At 57.3% G+C, this 9,910-nt stretch overlaps 1 protein-coding gene across 3 annotated transcripts; it reads right to left on the bottom strand.

Moving 5' to 3' along the window:
- Positions 1 to 1,597: 1,597 nt before the first annotated feature.
- On the bottom strand, positions 1,598 to 9,629 carry PPP1R1A (protein phosphatase 1 regulatory inhibitor subunit 1A). Of its 3 annotated transcripts, none has more exons than XR_011464249.1 (8): positions 9,420 to 9,629; positions 5,718 to 5,778; positions 4,692 to 4,729; positions 4,286 to 4,316; positions 3,531 to 3,686; positions 3,052 to 3,157; positions 2,517 to 2,623; positions 1,598 to 1,736 (listed from the first exon to the last, which is right to left on the bottom strand). XR_011464249.1 is itself a non-coding variant. In XM_070370893.1 (7 exons), exons 1-6 carry the CDS (start codon positions 9,501 to 9,503, stop codon positions 2,547 to 2,549), a joined length of 480 nt encoding a protein of 159 aa, XP_070226994.1. In that variant the 5' UTR covers positions 9,504 to 9,614; the 3' UTR covers positions 1,598 to 1,736; positions 2,517 to 2,546. The 3 variants fall into 3 exon arrangements, 1 of the variants encoding a protein (XP_070226994.1); XR_011464248.1 differs by having other exon boundaries at positions 4,286 to 4,349; positions 9,420 to 9,620; XM_070370893.1 differs by lacking the exon at positions 3,052 to 3,157 and having other exon boundaries at positions 4,286 to 4,349; positions 9,420 to 9,614.
- Positions 9,630 to 9,910: the final 281 nt, after the last annotated feature.

Genomic DNA, 9,910 nt, shown 5'->3' on the forward strand with positions numbered 1-9,910 from the left:
CTCCTTCAGGGCATGGCACCTTTCTAGGGCCTGGGAATGGGGGCATCCTCTGTACCCCAGACCTGCACTGCTTCACCCCCACCCCCGCCCAGACTCTGCAGTCTCCCCTCTCCCCCATTCTGGAATGGCGAATGGGGGAGGAGGAGCCAGAGCCACCAGGGGCTGAGGGGGGGCGGTCCTCAAGGACTTGGGATGGGTCTCAGCCCTGGGGCTTGTCACCTGTCCTGAACCTGTCGCCTCCTTCCCCTCCCCTGGGGCCGGGAGGCTCCCATCCGACCAATGTCTGTAAAGTGCTTTGAGGTCTCCCCAGCAGAGCACCTTCAGGATGCATCCTAGAGCACAGGCAGGAGAGCTGGGTTGGGTCAAGGGCACATGGGGAGGGTGACAGAGAGGGTCCCTCCCCTCCCAGCCCTGGCCCAGGAGGCCCCTTCCTCGGACAAGTGGGGAGTGGCGGGTGGAAGGCAGCTGGCAGCCCAACCAGGCCCCCACCCCTTCCTCTCCTCAGGCTCCTCTGGCCCCGCTCTGTCCCAGAAAGGCCCAAGTCCAGTGACTGCCCTCCTCCTTCCTTGTAAATACCAGACATGCATTTGTACAGTGGGCCCTGTGCGTGTGAAGTATCCACGGTCTTTCAGACCTGCCACCTGCCACTCGTCCCTCCTACCCCACCCAGAGAGGGGTAGAGACGCATGTGACTGACCCCTGTCCTCGGTCTCTCGGAGCCCTGCTATAGCCAGAGATCAATAAAGAAGGGAGACCAGGCCTGGCTGCGTGTGTTGTTTGCCGGGTGAAAGTGCACTGGGCGTCTTCACGTGCAAAGTCTCTTCAAGCTGACAGAACCCTGGTGCTGTGTGTGCCCTGTTATATATGGAGGCCAGAGAGGTGAGGTTCTGCCTGAGGGTGCACAGCAGGGCTGGCAGAAGGGGACCTTTCTCTTCTGAAGTGCTTTTTATTCTCTCCAGCATACTACTTCTTCTAAAGAGGGGTGAATCTTGTCTTCCCTCCGCTGCCTGGAAAAGTCAGAAGCGGTGGGCAGGAGAGGCCTGGCTGTGGCGTCTGAGAAAGGTTATTCACCTCTGCTCAGCTTCTGTCGTTTACCCTGGCCCCCCAGTGTCAAGGACAAGGGGAGAGGTGACCTTTCCAGTTCCCAGCAAGGGCCTCTTCGTGAATGGCCCCCGTGGCCTCAATCTAGCTTGGCTAACAGGTTGGAATCTGGGTGGTGGTCTCCTCCCAGCTGCAGAGAGAACACATCCTGAAGCTTGGGAGTCACCAAGTCTCAGAGGGCAGGCAAGGAGGCATCGAAGCTACACACCCTCTCTTTCCCAAGAGCCAAGGGCCAGGGTGCAGTTCCTGGCTTTGTCCAGCAGAGGGCGCCCATAGCACCATCACAGCTGGCCGGGCCTTAGGGTTCCAAGGCCTCTCTTCTCCCAGCAAGTAAGGGTAGGGCTGGAGAAAAACACCTCCCTTCTCAAGGCTCCTGCCCAGCTTCCCTTTTTTCCTCCTTCCTGGAGGCAGTTGGGCAGAAGGGAGGGGGCTGCAGAAAAGGCAGGACAAGAGGGGAGGGAGAAAAGATTCTTCAAGTTGGGAAAGAAGGAAAATGTCAAGGACTTAACACCAAATTTATCACTTTTTAAAAACAAGAGATTTTTCCCCCAAAGTGAGGAAATAAGAAACAAAATCCAGTGTCCATGCATTCTCAACTGTGGTCTTGATTCCAAGACGCCTCCTCACTCTCAGACCTGTTGCGAGGGAAGCGGGTAGAAAGATAAAGTGAGTGAGAGGCCTGAGGTCCTACGGTCCCTTGCCCTGCTGGTGTGCCCAGCCATCCCGCTAGTCAGGCATCTAAGTGTGACGTCCCATACCAGCCCCTGGCCCCTCGTCCCGTCTACACAGGGGAGGGGAGACTGTCAGAGTTCATGAGGTCGTTTCATCCATGTCTCCACTCCAGGCAAGACCACTTGGAACGGTCTTGGAGCGGTCATCCAGCCTGGACAGATGAGGCTCTCCCTTTGGGTTCCAAATGCCCTTTATCAGAAAACCCATGGTCTACTTCCACCATCCATTCCAGGAGCCAGAAGTCCTCAGAGTCTAACCTCAGTGGCCCCTACGGCAGCTGACTCCCATTTCTCTTTATCCATCATGTGTACGCGCTCAGCCGTGTCTGACTCTTTGCGACCCCACGGGCGGTGGCCCACCAGGCTCTTCTGTCTATGAGATTTCCCAGGCAAGAATCCTGGAGTGGGTTGCCATTTCCTCCTCCAGGGGATCTTCTGGACCCATTGATCTAACCTGCGTCTCTTGCCTCTCCTAAGCATTGGCAGGCAGAGTTTTTACCACTGAGCCACCTGGGAAGCACATTTGTCCATCAGGGGAGATGCAAATCCTCTGGCCATAGGGGACAGCTTTTCAGAGGCGGGAGTCGGTCCTTTGTTCCCTTTCCCTGACTCTAGATCTCAGCCCTCGCCCTCCTCACATAGCCTGCTCCCCTGTAGACTGGGCACACAGCCTGGGGGTCTTACCACGTTGGCTCCCTGGGAATCCAGCGGTGGTCATTGGATTGAGGGTCCCTCTGTGCTGGGTTTCTCACCGCCCCTCTCCTGAGTGTTAGGGATGGACTCTGCAGGCTCTGAGAAGGGAGAGCAGGTGGCAGCAGGGAGAGCTAGAGTTCCCCAGGGCTTGGAGAGAGGGAGCTGCTTCTGCTTACCCCGTCCCATACTCCAACAACCCTTGAGAAGAGCCCAAGACCAGCTGAGGGCAAGGGGTCAAGACCCACAAAGTTTTCTCTGGTCATAATGACTACTTAGGTTCGCTATTTTTTTGAAGTCTGCAATCAGAAAAACAAAAACAAAAAACCCCCTCTAAAAAAAGCTTAAAAATTTGGGTATGGTCTCAATGTGTGGCTAAACCTGACCTGAACAGACAGGAGGCTTTTGATAGCTTATGTATCCCACTTAGTGTGCCCATTCATTTCCCTGCAGAAATATTCATGTGTTTGACTATAGGGGGACTTTGCTGGGAGTATGATGGAACACACAGTATATATTCCATTGTCACCTTGGTAAAGCTGGAAAAATTCTGACTTCTGGCCCACATCTGGGATAAGGATCCATGGACATACAGCATCCATTTCTTGCATGCTTTGTGTGTGTTCGCTGCCGAGCTAAGGACCAGTCTCATTTAATTTTCACAAACAACCCAATGCAATAGGCGCCATCACTATCACTTAGCTGACTGAGGTTAAGTAAGTAGCTCAAAGCCTCGGGGCTGGTGTAGTGGCAGAGCCAGAATTCCAGCCCAGAAAGCTGCTTCCATTCTGGCAGGCACCCCTCCGCCACCCACCATATACCAGGGAGCTGGGAAGTCCAAGTGGGAAGGGATGGTGTCATTCAGTAAGAAAGGTGAAGAGATGCAAACACATGCTGGTTAGGCAAAGGATCCATATTCTCAAGACAGTTTCTGGCTACTGCTAGGCCCCTCCCCACAGCCAATAATGCTGGCCTCCCAGGGCTGGTCCCTCCCCAGTCTGAACGTACTGTGTGTTTTCCCAGAGGTACCCGGCCGTGACTCCGCTGCTGTGTCTGTGATCCCGGGTGGGCAGGACTCCTGGGTCCCCGTGCTCTCAGCGGCTCCTTCAGGCTCCTCTCCTGGCTCCTGTTGCCCCAGGTGATGTTCAACCATCATCTGGAGCTCTGGGGGCGAAGAGAAAGGGGGAGAGCATTGGATGAGACTGCCCTGACTCCTCTGTGGACCCTCAGCTTCGACAGCTCCACTAGAGGGCCAGTGCACACTGCCTGTGTGGTTTGACTTTCCTGTTCAAGGAAGGACATTCATTGGCCAATAAGGAGGGATTAAAGCTAGACAATAAAATGTACTTTCTTCAAAGCTGAGAGAGGGGAAGGGGAGAGCCTTTAAGAACAAAAGATCCTCCTGACTTGCTGGGGTACCTAGTCTCCCTGTGGGCAGGAGAAAAGACTCCATTTAGATTCAAGAAAAATTTGAGTACCTTCTCTGCTGTGCACTGTGCTGAGTGACTTCACATACTTTACTTAACGGCCAAAGTGAGGTAGTATGCAGGGGCCCTGGAGGTTAAGCAGGTTCTCCCAGGCTCCCCAGCTAGTCGGTGGCAAAGCTGGAATGCAGCACCCCCGCCCCGCCTCCCCCGTCCCCCAGGCTCCAGCAACTCTCCTTTCGCAAAGGCAGGTTTAATGATTTCCCAAGGATCCTTCCAAAGGGATGTCGTCCTGGCTACTGCTCAGCATCAGGTGTGGCGGGGAAGGGTTTTCCGAACCTTTCATTGTGGGTGTGGTCCTCGTCGCCTTCTTCCGTTGCCGTGGAGACATGGACAAAGTGGGCTGTGAAGGGCGCAGGGCACAGGTGGGCGCCCACCCTTTTCGCCCTCCCCTCTGCCTTGCCATGCTTATAGATGGAGACTGGGGAGGCGTGGGCTTCAGAAAGTGGGGGGAAGGAAACTCTTGCTTCCCCAGCCCCTACCCTGCCCATGATGGTGAGCAAGAAGACTGTGTTGGGGGAATGCAGGGGACTGAGTGTGCACCTCCACTCAAGAAGAACATGTGAAGGGCACAAGCAGCGGGGAGACAAAAGGTCCTGCAGGTGGGGGGCAGTGGCTGGAGACATAATCCTCTAATAAGTCTGGGGGTTCTCTGCACTGGGCTGAGCAGGAGGGGCCAGCTCACCTTGAGAAGTGGGTTGGGGATCCGGTCTTCATCTACCTCTGAGGGAAGGAGGGAGAGGAGAAAGTAATGGGGATGGGAGATCCAGAGGGGCCCTGGGCAGTCTGACTTCTCAAGGGGAGGAGCCCCTGCAATCACCTCCCTTGTGATTGGTCTCTCACATCTGCCCCTAGGAAGCTGGTCCTGATGGGCTGCCCTGGCCTCCTCCCTCCAGCCCCATCCTGCTCTGCCGGTTGGCTTTATCTCCTGCTTCTAGTCTGGTCCTTGTCTCCGTAGTTAGCCTGCATCTACATCCTTGCCTCAAACCTGGAGGTTCCTGAAGGCAGGCTTTGTGGTCCTTCTGCTCTTTTCCTCCTGAAATATCCATCTCTGCCTCCTTCCAACCGTTCTCCCTACCCTGGATCGAGAATTGGACCGAGCAGAGGAGAGAACGGCAAACTTGTCCTGTACAGGACAATCCTTTTAAGTAGTTGGAGGGAAGTTGGAGGCTCAGGCATCCAGATCGCCAGTTGGGCTTCTGAGCGTCACTGTCTCTCTTCCACTCTCCCGCCAGCACCCCTGACATTCTCTGAGACCTTGCTGTCTCTCCAGACCTGGATGGGGACACTGGTGACCAGAATGCCAGCTGCTCCCTAAGCAGTTTCTAACCTTCCCGTCCCCTCTGGGGGCTGTGAAAATAGCTGATGGAGGCAGTCCCTCCCCCTCACAGCTGTCACCGCCTCTGGGGATGGGGGCAGCGGCCTCTCGGTTGCTGGAGAAACCTGGAAGGCTGTTGCCGCAGCAACCAGCACTCCACTGACCACCCCAACTGCTGGGGGGCTTAGGAACCAAGTGGTCTCCTGCTCAGTCTTTCCAAAGCAGAGGACACCCTCCTGCTAATCCAGCTGCTACTTTCGTGCCTCCGGGACCGACCAGACCTCTGGCTCCTCAGACCTGCCCTGCTATCTATCTAGCACCCACCTTCTCTCCCTGGCACCTAGCTGTCTTCAGCAGCCCCCACTCCCTTTAGTGACCCATCCTGGGGTTTACCTGGGGATGACTGGTCACTGGTCAGCACAAGGGTGGCAGGGGTGGGGCGGCGCCTCCGGATCTGAGGGAAGAGGTCAAGTACATGTGGAAGCGTCATGGCCCCACGCACACTCAGCAACATAATCCACACCACCCACTTAGCACGCCACATTACACTGAACCCTCGATCCCTGGGGGGCATTCTTGGGCCCTCCCTCTGCCCCGGGGACCCAGAAGACCTCCCCCACTCTTTGCTGCTCCCCCAGCCCCCTTTCTGTCTCTGCATCTCCCCAGGTCCTGGCCCAGCTCTCCATCTATATCTGTGCTAATGCATTGATCTCCGGCCCATTGTCCTTCCGTCCATCCTGGATCAATGGTCAGAAATAACCCGAGAGGGAAGAAAGCATTGCCCTCAGTGTCCCAGCCCACTCCCCAAAAGGACATGAACCTGTTGTGGGCCAGCACCAGCGGAGAGCACCTCTCCAGCCCCACCCAGCCTGGGAGGGCAGCACAGAGAAGGCAGGTCTGATCTGAATGCGCCTTCTTCTCGCCTGTGCCCCTCCCTCCCTCATTTCCTCTCTATCTTTGGACACACTGCCTTTCTGATTTGTCAGGAAATAACGGTCTGGAGAAATCCTTGTCATGGTAAACATCATATGAGGAGGAGCCTGAGGCAGGACCATGGCCAGGGACTAAAGCTAAGCTGAAAAATCTTATCCTGAGCTCCCAGGTCCCAGTCTAAGAAATTAACAGATAAGAGCTGATTGACTGCTAGGCCTCTGAGCCCTTCTTCCCCGCCTCTGTTCTTCGGTCTTGTTGCCAATAAAGTTGATTGTTGAAGAAGCCAGTCCAAGGACTCTTGGGGCGTGTAGTTTTTCCCCTTTCTCTGGAGGTTTGGAACCTTGGGGTTGGAGTCCCTGCAACTCCCTCCAGGGCAGAGGAGGGGAGGGAAGACTAATGGGACTAGGAAAGAGGCTAAAATTATCCAGGGCTGAGAGGAGGAGGCTGAGGACACTGAATGATCACATCCCTATCTCTCTGTGTCCATTATTTAGAATCATTACCGGAGTCGGGTAAAGGGGTGGGGGTGGGAGTGGAAAGACGCCTGCCCTTTTCTTTGCCCAGAAAGTGGGTATCAGCCAAAGCAGGGGGCAGGGTTAGTCTATTGAGGCTCCCCAAAGAAGAAATGGGTGTGTAGAATAGGGGTAGGTTGGGGTAGGCACTATTTTCTCAGGAGAAGCTAGCAGTGTCTGTTTGGGGTGACATTTTAAGGTCCCTGCAATACCAGTTCTGTGCGTGTGTGATCGTGCACACATACATGCATGTGCTACACAGACATTATTTGTGAGTCCACCTCTGGCTATTCCTGGTGCAAACGTGCTGGGGGCCCTCAGGTGGGTAAGTGTGCTTCCTGCATGTGGAGTGGGGCCATTCTCCTAGGAGAGAACTCATCCCGCCCTGGGGGAGGGGTGCTGAGGCAGGGAGAGGGTGTGGTGGGTGGGGATGAGCAGGAGTTGGGAGCCTGAGAAGGACACTGCAAGTATGATGGGAAGGGCCTTGGGAGGGCAGGAGGACTCTGACCTTGGACAGGTCCCTTCCATAACCAGATCCCTTGCCTTGGACAAGATTTCTAAGCACTCAGAGTCCTTGAGAATTTTGATGTCCTACAGGAGGAGGGAAGTTAGACTCCTGGAAGTACTCCCAGGTCCCTGAACTACTAGGAAACGAGTGTCGGTCTCTTTCATTTTCCTTGCCCCTATCACAAATTCTAGCTCTCAAGGACGCTTGGTGCCTTTGCCTCTGATTTATTTCCAAACCAGTTACGCCAAGGACCTGGTAGCTGTGGGCACCCCTCCATGCCCTGCCACTCTGTGCTCCATAACTCAGAGTTTCCAACCCTGCCACCCTCTCAGGTCGATCTGGCTTAGGTGCTCCTGCCAAGCCTGGAGTTTTTTGCCTACACATTTGGGTAACGGCAAGAGGGGCTGAAGTTGGACTGCAGGTAGAATTTCAGGTGGAGCAGACACAGATTTCTGAAGAGGAGAGAAAAGCAGGCTGAAGTCCCAGCCTCTTTTTCTCTCTGGCTCTATAGCATGGCCTCCTCCCCTCCCCTGCCCCTCAGACCTCTAGGCCAGCTGGCCTACCCCTTCCTCCTCTCAACACACACCTCCACCTGCCTCCTCTAACACCAAACAGAGGCAGGTGTCAGGCATGGGCACTTGCTGTGTCAGTGGCAGGCATTTCTGCTTGGAACCTCACCCCTAAGCCCCTGGCTCACTCACACTCTTGGGCCCCTTTCCCTGGATCTGAGGTTATTTTAGCCAGTCTCCTGCCTCCTGGCATAACAGCCTTTTTCCTGACCCCAAAGGAATGCTCCCCATGCTCCTGGCTGTCCACACTCCTCATCCTCAGGAGGTCTGCAGTCTCCCCACCCTCCCTCCCTGCTGTCACACGTTTGAGGTCTGGAGATGTGGCTTCCACCAGGCCAGGGAGAGGATGGAGATGCAGGTCCCTAACCCCTCCCCACACTCTGGAAAGCTAAAGTTACAGGGAGTGTACTGAACCTTCACATCCAGACCTTATTTCCCCAAACAGCTGGAGCAGCAGGAAGAACACGCTCTCCAGCCCATCCCAAGAGCTCAGAGCTTTTTCAGGTGGGGAGGCCCAGCCAGAGCCCCTGCAGCCAGGTGGGGAAGCAGGGCAGAGACCTTGTGGGAAACGAATATTCTTTAGGAGCAGGGATGTCTAGGCAAACGGACAGAGAAGACCAAAAGCGATGGAGCAAAGAGCAAATATTTGGCAAATGGGTGGTAGTAGCCACCGCGGGTGGTCACCGTCTCCACACACATGCTCACTCTCCCTGACACACACAGTTGCTCACACACTCTCATACACTGCCGCCTCTGCCAGGCTGCTCTGAGCTAAAAATAGGCCAGGAGGGGAGGCTGGGCCACGGCCCTGGACTCCCACCCTTGAGCCCAGGCCAGCACAGTGCTTCACCGTGTCTCCGCTCAGGCTTGGACCCTAGCCCCTAGAAAGCCCCCGCCTCGGCCTCCCGAAGGCCATTCTCCCATGCCCTCCCCACCCCCCCTCCCCACTACCGATCCAAAGGGCAGGAGTTGGGAACAAGGACCCACGTGTCCAGACTTGCAGAGAGGGGAGCCAGCCTGCACGCACGACCACTCCTCTCCCCAAAGCCCCAGCCCTCGCAGTTCTCCTCAACCCCTTCTCGTCCTCACTCTCTGGACTCCGGCAGGGTCGCCCCCAGTTAGGAGACGGCTGGGGGGGCTCTTTCTCCTCTTTCAACTCCCTCGGTTACCTGTCCTCTCCCTTAACCCCTCCAACACCCTTGGGCGTCCCCACCGAGCTCAGAAACTCTGGCGGGGTTTGACTGGGTGGGGATGCAAGACTGGTGAAGGGGGGGAGGGGTCGTGTCCTCAGGCAAGCCCCCTCCCCCAGGGCTGGGGAAGGAAGGGAAAGACTTTCGTGAGGACTGGCTTCGAGGGCAGGCGTTCGTCCTTCTGTCCATCTCGGAGAAGCACAGATGGGGAGATGGGGCTCCCACGGTGGGGGAGGGGAGAGAAGACCCCCCCCACAACACCGCGCTGGCCCTCGCAGGGGCGCACCGCTAAGGGAGGACTGAGCGGGGGTCTGGGGTCGCACAGTCCGGGGTCCCTCGTCCTCTGCCGGGCGAGACCCCTGCCGCCCCGCCCCGCTCCGCACCTGCTCGGCCGCCTCGGGGTCAAGGTGCGGCTCCAGAAGCGGGACGGTGAACTGGATCTTCCGGGGGCTGTGGTCTTGCTCCATGGCGGGGGCGGCGGCTGCGGGCGGGCAGGCGGCGGACTCGGGGCTGGGGCGGGCGCGCTGCCTCTCCGCTCCGCTCCGGCCCGGCCCCAGCCCGGCGCGCTCGGCTCCCGGCTCCCGGCTCAGCGGTCCCGGCTCGCGGCCCAGGGGACTCCGCAGCCGCCGATTGGCTCGGCCCCCGCCCCTCCCGGCCCCCTCCGCCTCCCCCCGCCCGGAGCCTTAACCCCGTCGTGGCCGCGCCGCCGGCTGCCAGGGGTCACCGCCCCGCGGAAGGGCGAGGCGGGTGTGGCCCGGCCCGGGTCGCAGTAGACACGGCTCGGGCGGGGAATCCTGAGTTCTAGTGGGGTGGAGGGAGGTGGCGGGGGGTGGAGGTGCGGAGCGGTCTCGAAGAACTTCTCCAACCTGGGGCA

This window comes from Bos mutus, chromosome 5, assembly GCF_027580195.1.
Source record: "Bos mutus isolate GX-2022 chromosome 5, NWIPB_WYAK_1.1, whole genome shotgun sequence".
Classification (NCBI taxonomy): Eukaryota; Metazoa; Chordata; class Mammalia; order Artiodactyla; family Bovidae; genus Bos; species Bos mutus.

What these genes read in the sequence shown, in the direction of transcription:
- PPP1R1A (XM_070370893.1), bottom strand. Translation starts at nt 9,503, where the DNA reads ATGGAGCAAGACCACAGCCCCCGGAAGATCCAGTTCACCGTCCCGCTT. An exon ending in CAGTGACCAGTCATCCCCAG is followed by an intron (nt 4,730 to 5,717) that starts GTAAACCCCAGG and finishes TCCTTCCCTCAG; the next exon opens with AGGTAGATGAAGACCGGATC. An exon ending in TCCCCAACCCACTTCTCAAG is followed by an intron (nt 4,350 to 4,691) that starts GTGAGCTGGCCC and finishes CGCCCTTCACAG; the next exon opens with CCCACTTTGTCCATGTCTCC.